A 12,502-nucleotide genomic window follows, 5' to 3' on the forward strand; every position below is an offset into this window, starting at 1 on the left:
TCGTTATAATTAAATTTATTTTTATTCATTAACTTAAATTTTTTGGTGATTAGTGATTTAAGATAATATCAGAACATAGCTATTATATTTGAAAATAAATAAAATTAATTTAGTAAAGGTAATTGTTTTAAGTGATAAACTGCTGAAAATATTTTCAAGCAGGGAAATTGCCAATTTTGACCTGAAAAGTTTTTTTCTAATTCAAAAGTAACCTCATTTTTAAAATCTACTTTTTTTAACCTCTTTTCCATCTTTTCAGTCTTTAAGTGGAGGGATCCACCCTGTGAAAATACCATTTTGCTCCTCAATATATGGTCGTTCAATTGTCTTGAATATGAAATCACCTAACTTACCCAACTCACATATCTTAAATTAGCTTAAATTAGCTTCAACATTCAGTTTCACATGTGATGAAATGAACACATGCGCAGTGGAAGAAATAATAGATCTAAAGTACTCTAATTAGGTTAATTTCAAAGGATAAACATGCAATTAAAACAAGTATAAAGGGAAAGAAGATATACAACCTTTGTAGACTCAAAACTTCTCCAAATTAGCTTCAATCTCCTCACAATGGTTCGTAGACCACCACGAGAGACTATTCTCTGGCCTTAGAACGTGATGGTGGGATCCAGTGAGTGATTAATTTGGAGAAGAAAATGATAAGTATTTGAGAGAAAATAAGGGTTGAGATTATCATATAATCTCATAAAATTCCACTTAGCCAAAAGTTTTAAAAAACATTAACTCTTGCTTTTAAAGATCATTTCATGCTAAACATGTAATTTTGAATTTGATGAGAATTTGACACTAAAAAATTCACTAACTCAAAGTGCGATTAGTGGGATAAGTGTCTTCAATTGAAGACAACATTTAGCAATGCAAAAGTTGGAATTTTCCACTAAAAAATGTTGGATTTTTCCACCAACTTGGTCAAAGGTCAAAGTTTGACTCTCATTGTCCAAAGTCAACAATTTTGACTTTTTGACTTTCATTGCATTTTTTACCTAGTTAACAATTTTGACTTTTAATGCAATTTTGACCAATTTCTTTTAATTTCAAAATTAGTTCTAATAATTAGTTTTAAAATTACATTAATCTTAAATAATTAATTAAATAATTTAATTAATTTAATTTAATATTAAATCCAACACTAATCCCAATCAATTTGAATCCCTATTCATAATTCTCATATTTAAATGTTATTTAAATATCTCCTATTCTCTCTTTTTAGGTTTAATTCACAATTAAACATTAGGTTAAATATATTGTATATATTTAACACTTTACTCCAAAAACTGAATTTGAACACTTCAAATTCGATCGTCACATTGTTCTAAGGTTTATTCCGATATGAGCTAGTAGGGGAACCTCGTAGACCTATAGATCATGGGCTCCAACGCTTCTTAGATTAACCGGCTAAACTCTTTAACTTAATTAACCACCATTCGTTAACTATCGGGTCACTCCACTAAAGTCCAGTAGTTATACTCCCCTTACCGTAGATATATTGTGTCCACTCGATATAACCATGATTAGTAAGTTAACCCTTCACAAGTTGTTTGTAATAACGACTAGCTCAAAAGCCGTTTTACCCCCGAGATTACATCTTTCTCCTTAAGTCCCACTGATCAATTAATAAAATAATTGGTTTGCGATCCAATCACTAAACCGAGCCCCTCTTTGGGCTAATGAGAGAGTGAGACCCCTTGTTCAAGACTTGGAGTTAGCACTTAAAGGAACAACCTTTCTACTATCCCTAAAAGCAGGTAGAAGTGAATTTTGTTTTACACCCTATGTCTCCAACTATCTACTCGATCTTACCCTTGAAATGAAAGGCTTATTGAGCTGCGCTGTTGAGTCAACCCTCACCCATGCAAATCTAAGGATAATCCTGAATAAATAAGAGTTCATAGTTAGCTCGAGATTAAGGTCAAGTTACCTAGGTCATCATTTTGAAATAGTCAGTCTTAAACAGTAAACAACGTTATAAAGTAAGAGTGACTTATTTCTTGGTCTAATATTATGCAAACTCATTGCAAGGACACTCCCGCTTCTCATGTCACTACATGAATGAATCAGGATCACTTCGTTTGTAGCACTTTACAATAAATCGTAACAACTACAGAGTGGGTCGCATCCGGTAGTGTTACTAGAATAAGGCATCTAACCTTATTCATATATTATAGACCGTTTTGGCTATCTGCTCGAATTTGATCCATCTTTATGTCGCCCCATAAAGTTCAAGTATTCATATAATAGCCATGAATTTTTAGTTTATTGGATTTAGGTTCTTTCTAAAATGAAATGAGCAATTCATTTATTCAATAACAACTTTATTGAATAAAACCTTAATAACATCTTTATTAATAACATAATAAGTTTATTATTTATAAACCACAAGGTTTAGGACATAAAACCCAACATTTTGTTTTCAAGATAGAAATGCTTTATGTGAGAGTCCCAACTTCAAAGGAATGATCCTTTTCAGAGGGTTCCAAGTTTAGATGAACAATTTCTTTCATTTTTTAGAGTTCCAAAAGAGGCAGGTATGTTGAAACATAGTCTTTTATTTTTCTTTTGTGTTGAAAAGTAGTCCTTTGTCTCGTAAAGTTGAGTTAGTAATAAGTCTTTTGTCTCGTGAAGTAACTTCATAAGATGAACTTATAACTTTACGAGACAAACGACAGAGAGCTTTCAAGCTATTTTACAAACTTCCCACTATTGCAAATACTTTCATGAGACAAATATTTTCAATAACTTCACAGAGATATTTATCTCGTGAAGTTCAATGCACCCCAGAAAATGTGAAATCAAACTCAGACGAACATTTACCCTTTACCCCACATAGGATATTTGTGTCATGAAATTCTTTTAAATTCGTTAAAGTTAAAAGGTTGAAAAAGGGTTTGGGTTTTTCACTACACATTGCTACCAGAAATCACACAAACTCCCCCTATAAAAAATATAATCGATTAATCATTTAGAAAGATAGGAAATGGGAAAGGTACTTGCATACCTTTTGTTAAAATCCGAATCGGGTGAAGGAAAAACAGAATACGTCCAACGACCACAAAAGATGGATCTTCTTTGAGAGAAGGGAGTCCAACAATGGTTGAAGTTTTCACGGGAAGATAAATAGATTAAACTAAATGAGAAGAAGAAGAGAAGTAGAAAAACCCTAGCTTCCATGAAAAGATGAATATATTGATTTAAATTGAGGGCAAAATGGTATTTTTAAGTGGTAGATCTCCCCACTTAAAGTCTGAAAAGATGGAAAAGATGTTAAAAAAAATTAGATTTTTAAAATGAGGTTACCCTTGAATTGGAAAAAATGTTTTGGGCCAAAATCGGTAATTTCCATTTCAAGCATAGCAAAATATCATTGTCTATTAGTGATAGACAATGATAGACCACGATAGACATCTAACAATGGGTGTGTTAAAGTTAGCATGCAATTAACAGAAGCAAACAAAATCATTAAATACTCTAATTAATCAATTTTAGCAACTAAGAAAGTATGTTCATAAGAATAGAAAAGAGGGTTTCTGATAATATACTTTTGAAGACCTTCTTCAATCCACAAATTCAGCTCCAATCTTCACTCCAAAAGGATCTAGACCACCACTTAATATTCTCTACTATTCTCTTGGACCTTAGATTAGATTGTGGGATCCAAAATGAGTTATAATCTGAGGAATCTTGGAGAAAAAGAACTGATTTTTTCAGCTTCAAAGTTGAAGAACACTTCTTCAAAAAAAATCAGAAAACAAATTCATTTGCATGTTATTTTCTCAACCAACAACCACTGGTTTTGTTTAGTTTGATAGTGCAATCAAATTGCATAACAAATTGACACCAAATCCACATCAAGTGAGTGGATTAGAATGGAATCTTGAATATCAATTGTTGGAAAAACCCACTTATTTGAAATTTCCAAATTTCAAATTTTAAAAAATAATTTTATTTAAAAATAATTTAAAATCAATTTACCGATTTATTAAAATTTAGTTCTAATTTAATTTTTCAAAAATTAAATTAAAATAAATTTTGATTTTCTAAATTTAAATTTCCATAAAATTCAAATTTTCAATTTTTAAATAAAATTAATTGATTTAATTAATTAAAATAATTTAATATCCAATATTAAATTATTAAAATACCAATTCCACAATTATGAATTATTATTCATGTAATTAATATTTAAATCAAATTTAAATATTATCTAATTCTCCAATTTCATTTAATTCGATAACTATACGTGTAATTATATCACATATAATTAATGATTTCCTCAATTCAAATTTGAACATTTCAAATTGTCTCATCACGTTATTCGAAGGTTTATCCGTTTGTGAGCTAGTAAGCGGATCTAATAGACCTACAGATCATGGGCTCTAACAATCCGAGATTAACTGGCTAAATTTTTTAACTTAATTAACCAATATTTATTAACTACCCAGTCACTCCTGTAAAGCCCAGTTGTTGCACTCTCCTCATTGGAGATATAATTGTGTCCACTCGATATAACCATAATCAGTCAATCTTTCATAGGTTTTTCATAATAACGGTTGGTCAAAAGTTGTTTTATCCCCAAGATTACTTCTTGTTCCTTAAGTCCCACTGATACTTTAATGAACAATTGGTTTGTGATCCAATCACTAAACCGAATCCCTCTTGAGCTAATGAGAGGGTGGGCCCTGTTATTCAAGACCTGGAATCAGCAATTAAGGGAACAACCTCTCTACTATCCTTAATGCGGGTAGAAATGAATTCCATCTTGCACCATATATCCCCAACTATCTATCTGGTCTTACCTCTGAAATGGGAGACTTATTGAGCTGATGTTGTTGAACTAACCCTCACTCATGAAAATCTAAGGATATTTCTGAATAAACAGAAGTTCATAGTTAGCTCAAGATTAAGGACAAGTTACGTAGGTTATCGTTTTGGAATAGTCAGTCTTAAACAGTAAACGGTGTTATAAAGTAAGAGTGACTAATTTCTTGGTCCGATCTTATACAAACTCTTTCCATAGAACGCCTTCACTCGCATGTCTCCACATGAATGAATCAGGCCACTTCGTTTGTAACACTTTACAATAATTGTAACATCTACAAAGTGGGCCGCATCCGATAGTGTCCCCAAAATAAGGTACCCAACCTTATTCATATACTATAAACCATTTTGACTATTTACTTGAACTTGATCCACTCTTATGTCTCCACAAAGTTCAAGTACTCGTATAATAGTCGTGGATCTTAGTTTATTAGATTTGGGTTATTTCTAAAACAAAATAAGTAATTTAAACATTTAATAATAATTTTATTGAATCAAATTTCAATACACATCTATATTGATTAATAGAATAATTTTATTGTTTACAAACCACGAATTTTAAGAAATAAAACCCAGGCGATAGATCACGATAGACATTAGCAAAATAAAAGTCATTGCAATTTAATCAAGATTGATAATTATTTTTAGTTAATTAAGATTCATATACATACATCAACTATGGATACAATTCTCAAAGTTTAGAAATATATATATATATATATATATATATATATATATATTGTTGACATTTACATAATTATAAATATCATGAAAGAGTTTTTTTTTTAAAAAAAAAAAAAATTGAGAGATACTATTAATACCTTAGGCCACGTTTACTAATTAAATCATGGGTATAATTGTATTCGAATTTTATTGACAGATCAATCATAGTGAGTCTCAATCACAAGTGCAATTAGATCGTTTTTTATCGTATTTCCTTAAAATTTAGAATTTTGTCAAATTTACCGTTACTATTATAATTACCTTAAACTTTGAGAGCCAAATCGTAACCGTAATGGAAATGTAACAATAAATGTGTCGAAATTCATAATATTTTCGTTAAAACCGTAACAATAATGATAATTATAACCATAACTATAACAGTAATGATACGACGAAAATTTCAGATGCAATTCAATGATCACCTCACGTTCGTCATTCAAATTATATTACTTGATTATGGATTTTCAACTGGGGTCCATCTTTCCGTACAAATGCAGAACGATGGTAAACACTAATAAACGTAAAAATAAAAGGATCCTACTTTTCAAATTTCCTTTCATTTATTGTGATATACCTTCTATAAAGGTGACATTGACTCTATTTCAACACAAACGTTTGAAAAGTATAGGCCATAGCATGTGTATCAATAATTATTGTTGAATTAGTCAGCCAATAATGGGGCTATCCCATTCATAATAATTATCTTCAACAACTTCAATCCTTGAACTTTTCTCCCTATAATTTTCATGGGGGAGAAATAGTTTAGGTCATGCTTGTATTTTCCAATTTCTCTCATGTTCTTAGAAAATAAATTTTCTTTAAAAACAACACCGCAGTTGACGCGCGGTCAAAAACTCGAATGCAAAGTTAATCGATACAAAATATTTGTATGCATCTTAGATTGTACCTATTATAAAAAAATTACTATTTCTTACTTTCTAAACAACAATTCTGATTTTTTTTTCCTATTGTGTAGTTGGGGTGGGTTAAAAAAAAACAAGAAGAATGCAATCGAGAATACATCTAAGTATTGTTTAATTGGTGTTAAAAAATCACTTTTGGTCTTTAAGTTTTGATAAAAAGTAACAATTTAGTTCTTGAATTTTAACAAGTAACAATTTATTCTCTATATTTCGAAATTTTTAATAATTTAGTCTCTATCATAACAAAAATCTCATCAAAATTAAGCGTCAACTTTTATTGCATAACCTAGTTTTTATAACTTACAAATAAAGTTGATTTTCAATCAATTTATCGATCTACATGTGTGAAAATTTTCATTAGATCTTAATGATATTTTTTACAAGAAGAATTAAATCATTACCAATTGTCAAGTATAATGATTAAGTTATTACTTGTATAACAGAGACTAAATCATTAGTAATTATAAAGTATAAGGATTAAATTATTATTTACTAAAGTTTTAAGACTAAATTATTATATATTCGAAAGTACGTATTTTGATGGACTAAATTATTACTTTACAATCAAAAGTGTTGCTAATGAGCAATGATGGGTGAGCTTAGTACTCTCCACATTTTTACCAAAAAAAAGTTAGGAATTTTTTTGGGAAAAAAATATTTTTTTATTGGCAATTTTATATTAGGTGGTGCTGCACCTAAATATTTTCCCTTACTAATTTAAAAGCAGGACCAAGTTGTGTGCTTGATAATTAAGGTAGGACATCCTCATGTCAAATACTAAAAGTCTCCAAACTTTTCTCAACATGAACAAGAACAAAAATCTATAAATTTAGTTTTTGTCTTTCACTGAATACCATTCAAAAGATAATACAAAAAACAAAGAGAAGGGAAATTCCTAGCTAGAATCATCATCAAATGCCATTCATTTCCAACAGCAAAAGGCAGAGAATTTCATTTCATTGAACAAAACATGAAGTTTGGGAAAGAGTTTTTATCACAAATGGTACCAGAATGGCAAGAAGCATACCTGGATTATAATCAACTCAAAACATTGTTGAAAGAAGTGAGCCAAGTGAGACAAGTAGAAGCATCAGACAAGCAACCAAGCAAATTTAACAGAAGAGGATCTCTATACAGAGCTTTTAGTGGACTAACAGGAGGAAGAAGCTTTCAAAAGCTGCAAGAAGATGCAATACATACAAACATAATTCAAAGAGGGTCTGAAGGAGAATGTTATCAAAGCATGTTGTTTACTTCATCTTTGGAAAAAGGGAGTGAAATTGAGGTAGATTTCTTCAGGAAACTTGATGATGAGTTGAATAAAGTTGTGGGGTTTTACAAGAAGGAAGTGGGGGAGTTAATGGAGGAAGCTGAGGAATTGAGCAAACAAATGGATATTTTTATTGCTCTGAGGATAAAGGTAGAGAAACCAGATTGTTCTTTTGAAGATTCTAATGAACATATCAGTCTTACAGGTATTATACCTTCCTCAACTTCTACTTCAACTGTCAAGTCCACCTTTGCTAGGACTCCTGGTAAGTTATCAATACCTATGCTTATATCTAGTCTATGTCTATAGTTAAACTATGTTAGTGTCACTAAACTAAACTTTATAAGAGACTTTTTTTAAGTATGGGAACTAAATAAACATGATTTTCCAAGAGGGAATAGGTTCGGTTCAATCTATGGTAGCCACCTACCAAGGATATAATATCTTTCGAGTTTTCTTGACACCCAATTGTTGTAAGGTCAGGCGGGTTATCCTATTAGATTAGTTGAGGTGCGCGTAAGCTGGCCTCTCATGGAGTGTTTGAATCAAAGCATACATCTAATTTAGCCTTAGACATAAAATCAGTAAGAGTTGACTGTTTAGATCATGTTTTTGAAGGACGGTCGCGAAAGGAGGTAACTCAAGAAGTTGAGATGGCTGAGGAAACATCTTTGGAAGATGCAAAGAGTTATCGCAGGAAGGCTAGTAAAGAAATAGTTCAACCTACCATTCAAAAACTCAAACCAGTTTCATTAGAATTGTTGCCTCAAGTAAGGATTAATGTCCAGCCTGAAACACCAATATCAACTTTAAAGTGCATGGTCATGAGTTCCACATCTCAATTGTCTTATAGTAAGACAGAGTTGAGGAAGGCAGAAGAGCTCATGACTCGTGCTCTCATCGAATTCTACCAAAAGCTTCGATTTCTGAAAGGCTACAGGTAATATATGAATCTTGATATCATATTCAAGATTATGTTACTCCATTTTTAAATTTTGTAAAACTATAAATGGAGTTATTCCTTATGAATCTGCAGTTTCTTGAATAAACTGGCTGTTTTGAAGATCATGAAGAAATATGATAAGGTCTCAACAATCACCAATGTTTATATTTCAAGAACACAATCCTTTTTCCCTTTAGTAATTTTGATCTTGTGTCCATACAGATTACATCACGTAAAGCATCAAAGGCCTACTTAGAAATGGTGGAAAAATCTCCTCTTGGCAGCACTGTTGAGGTCTGCAACAATTCAAAGTCCCTTTTCTTTCTTTTTTCCAAAATGTTTCGGTTATATTGGATGATATAATATTATATTTGTCTTTATCTATCAGCTTAAAATTTGAGGTCAATCGGTGATTTAACAGGTTACAAGGCTCGTAGAAAGGGTGGAGGCTGTTTTCATTAAACACTTTGCAAATGGAAACCGTAGAAGAGGGATGGACATTTTGAAAAGAAAAATCAGAAGGGAAAGACAAGGAATTACCTTCTTCTCTGGTAAGAAGACTGATTATATCCAAAGCTAATGTCTTTATTGCTTTATTTTTCAAGAATAATTTAACGGGTAGCACTTTTAAGGCTAATAATTAAGTGTAAAGCAATATTTTTTACCGAATTGCAAATATAGCCAATTATATCAATGATCGACTCATTGATAGACTCCGAGAGTTAGATTTAAATTTTGCTATCTGTAAATTCTTGTGTAGTGTGCTATATTTGCTAATACTTTAAGTTTGATTGCTATAGGTTTTCTCTTTGGCTGCTCGATTGCACTTGTAGTGGCCATCATTCTTGTCATACATCTAAGAAACATCTTTAAGAGTCCAGGGCGTGTCCAATACATGGATAACATATTTCCTCTCTATAGGTAATTCAAGATGCTTACTTTGAAGTAACAACCATTAGAAATTGAGATAATTGTTGATACTAATGTTTCCTTTTTCAGCCTTTTCGGATTCATCGTCTTGCACATGCTGATGTACTCTGCAAATATATACTTTTGGAGGCGTTACCATGTCAATTACACCTTTATGTTTGGCTTCAAGCAAGGGACAGAGTTGGGTTACTGGGAAGTCTTTTTTCTTAGTTCAGGTCTTGCTGTGATCACATTGGCTTGTGTCCTCTCCAATTTGGATATGGAGGCAGACCCCAGAACTAGAACCTTTGCAGCCATAACTGAATCAATCCCTTTGGCTCTACTCATTGTAAGCAGTGCACATTTCATATATTTCTGTCTTCATGATCCAGCTATTACATTAAAACTAAACTCATTCTGCAGGCCCTTCTTTGTATAATATTTTGTCCTTTTGACATCATATATCGTTCGAGCCGCTTCTTCCTCGTTCGTAGTGCATTTCATTTGGTTTGTGCTCCTTTCTACAAGGTACTTGGAGGAAGGAGAAGGTTTACACATATGTAATTCTATTGTCAAATCCAAAGTGTGCAATAAGGACTAATTTAAATCTATATTTTGTCTTCAGGTTAGCCTCCAAGACTTTTTCTTGGCAGATCAGCTCACTAGCCAGGTCTGAAATTAAGCTTCTCTAAAGTTTAAGAACTTCAAAGTCTAGTTTAGATGACTGAAATCATATTTTTTTTCCAAAGATCTCAAATTGGCTGTCTAAAGTTTGTACACCAAAGCTAAACCAGATACGATTTCACATCAGGTTCAAGCCTACAGAAGTTTACAATTCTACATCTGCTACTATATGTGGGGGGACTTTATAAGAAGATCAAATAGGTGCTTCCAGAGCAAAATTTTTGAAGCCTTTTTCTTTGTTGTTGCAATTATTCCATACTGGATCCGTACTCTTCAGGTAATCTACTAGTTTAGCATATCTATTGAAATGCATACAATTTTGACCCTAGCTCACTAGCAATGCTTGAACTATTCTCCCTCTGATTATGGACGTAGCTAACATACTCTCAGTGTACCATGTAAATCTCTGTGTTGATTCTTTACTATTTACACTTTTCTATTTATCTTTATTTGTCGATTTCATAACAAGATCAAACTATAACGATATTGTATGCATTCATCAGAGATAAATTGTTCAATGCTTGCAGTGCCTTCGACGTTTGGTCGAAGAGAAAGATGTAGAACATGTGTTTAATGGACTGAAATACTTCTCAACCATAGTTGCAATTGCAATGAGAACAGGTCATGATTTGAATATGGGGATGATTTGGAGAATTCTGGCTGCAATTAGTTCTGCTATTGCAACAATTTTAGGCACATATTGGGATATAGTCGAAGACTGGGGACTTCTCCAACGAAACTCGAAAAATCCATGGTTGAGAGACAAACTATTGATTTCTAACAAAAGTGTTTACTTTGTAGCAATTGTAAGGATAACCAGCTTTCTGATTTCATTTAGCTTGGAAGAGGAAACATTATGGTGTCCCTTAGCTGATAATCATGTTTCAAATATGGGTTGTAGGTACTGAATATCTTGCTAAGACTTGCTTGGATGCAATCAGTACTAGGTTTAAGAGAAGCTCCATTTATCCATAGACAAACCTTAATTGCCATTGTTGCTGTGTTGGAAATCATTCGACGAGGAATCTGGAATTTCTTCAGGTATGTCCTACTTTCCATGATTACCCAACAAAAGGGAAAATTTTACTTAGGCCATGAATAGATCGATCATAATGAGTCTCAATCGCAAACGTAATTGACTTGCTTTTGATTATGTTTACTTGGACATTTTGCAAATGTAATCTGCTTACGATTGAGGTTGTTCATTTTGTACTGTCTGGTATCATTTACTATTTCTGTTACCGTTTAGGGTCCATCGAAAACAGTAAAAGTAATGGTGTCATATTCATAATTCTCTTATAGTAACAATAAGAGTAACGTAACAGTATCAGCTAGTAGGTCTCATGTAATTTCCAAATGCAATCAAATTGACAACCCTCCACTCTGCCATCAAATTGCTTTGTTGATTACAATTTTGGCAGTAGGCCACATTTCATTACGATTACGAAGCATAATGAAACAACAAGAGCATACTCAAATGGGAAAAGAACATGATATAAACAAAGTTTGATGCTTGGTTTATTGTAAAGTTCTGTGATCAACTTCATGCAGTGATTGAGTTAAAAGAAAATTTGTTTGCTTTTATCAGGATGGAGAATGAGCATCTAAACAATGTGGGGAAGTTCAGGGCATTCAACTCTGTTCCTCTTCCTTTCGAATACGACAAGAACGAAATGAGAACACGATTTTGACGTATGAACAACAAACAAATACTGTTTTGAGTGATGTTTTTACTGTTATACATGGCTTGGTTTTCTCTGTGTGAAGTGAAAAGGTAGAAGAAAATATATCGTTGTTCCATTGGTTTCATTATAGTGAAATAGAGAAATGAGAGACCAGTCTTTGTGAAAAAAAGAAAAATAAATAAAGGTGTGCAGTTATGTTCTTTCCCCAAACAAATGGAGTGGATCTTTCCAAGTAGAAACAGATAAACTTATTTGATAACTCAGGTTTATATGCAATGAAGATGTAACATCAGATCAAGTCATAAGATCATATCAAATATTCACACACATTAATGGAATATTGAACTTATATCAGCCTACAGATTCCACATTTTGAATTCTATACATTGACTCTGCAAAATTAGATATCACTCATCCAAATACAATTACAGTACAGAGTTGAAAGAGGACTCTTAACATAACAACCAAGATAGCTTTTGGAGCTATATCATAATCATAAAGTTTTTTTAATTTCTTCATTTCATAT

The 12,502-nt window shown here is 32.1% G+C and overlaps 1 protein-coding gene across 2 annotated transcripts; it reads left to right on the plus strand.

Moving 5' to 3' along the window:
* Positions 1-7,250: 7,250 nt before the first annotated feature.
* LOC120079028 (phosphate transporter PHO1 homolog 9-like) lies at positions 7,251-12,274 on the plus strand. 2 transcript variants are annotated; one of them, XM_039033210.1, is made up of 13 exons: positions 7,251-7,960; positions 8,374-8,695; positions 8,792-8,840; positions 8,921-8,992; positions 9,120-9,249; positions 9,499-9,619; positions 9,698-9,956; positions 10,031-10,135; positions 10,233-10,277; positions 10,419-10,568; positions 10,819-11,097; positions 11,193-11,332; positions 11,880-12,274. In XM_039033210.1, the coding sequence occupies exons 1-13, from the start codon at positions 7,456-7,458 to the stop codon at positions 11,980-11,982; spliced, it is 2,280 nt and encodes a 759-aa protein (XP_038889138.1). In that variant the 5' UTR covers positions 7,251-7,455; the 3' UTR covers positions 11,983-12,274. The 2 variants fall into 2 exon arrangements, with proteins under 2 accessions (XP_038889138.1, XP_038889137.1); XM_039033209.1 differs by having other exon boundaries at positions 7,253-8,020.
* The last annotated feature ends 228 nt before the right edge of the window (positions 12,275-12,502 follow it).

Source organism: Benincasa hispida, chromosome 6 (genome assembly GCF_009727055.1).
Source record: "Benincasa hispida cultivar B227 chromosome 6, ASM972705v1, whole genome shotgun sequence".
In the NCBI taxonomy this organism is placed as follows: Eukaryota; Viridiplantae; Streptophyta; class Magnoliopsida; order Cucurbitales; family Cucurbitaceae; genus Benincasa; species Benincasa hispida.

Excerpts from the sequence above, each read along its gene's own strand:
- LOC120079028 (XM_039033209.1), top strand. The coding sequence starts at position 7,456 with ATGAAGTTTGGGAAAGAGTTTTTATCACAAATGGTACCAGAATGGCAA. Across the intron at positions 9,957-10,030 it reads TCCCTTTGGCTCTACTCATT|GCCCTTCTTTGTATAATATT; the intron begins GTAAGCAGTGCA and ends CTCATTCTGCAG. Across the intron at positions 10,136-10,232 it reads TTTGTGCTCCTTTCTACAAG|GTTAGCCTCCAAGACTTTTT; the intron begins GTACTTGGAGGA and ends TTTTGTCTTCAG.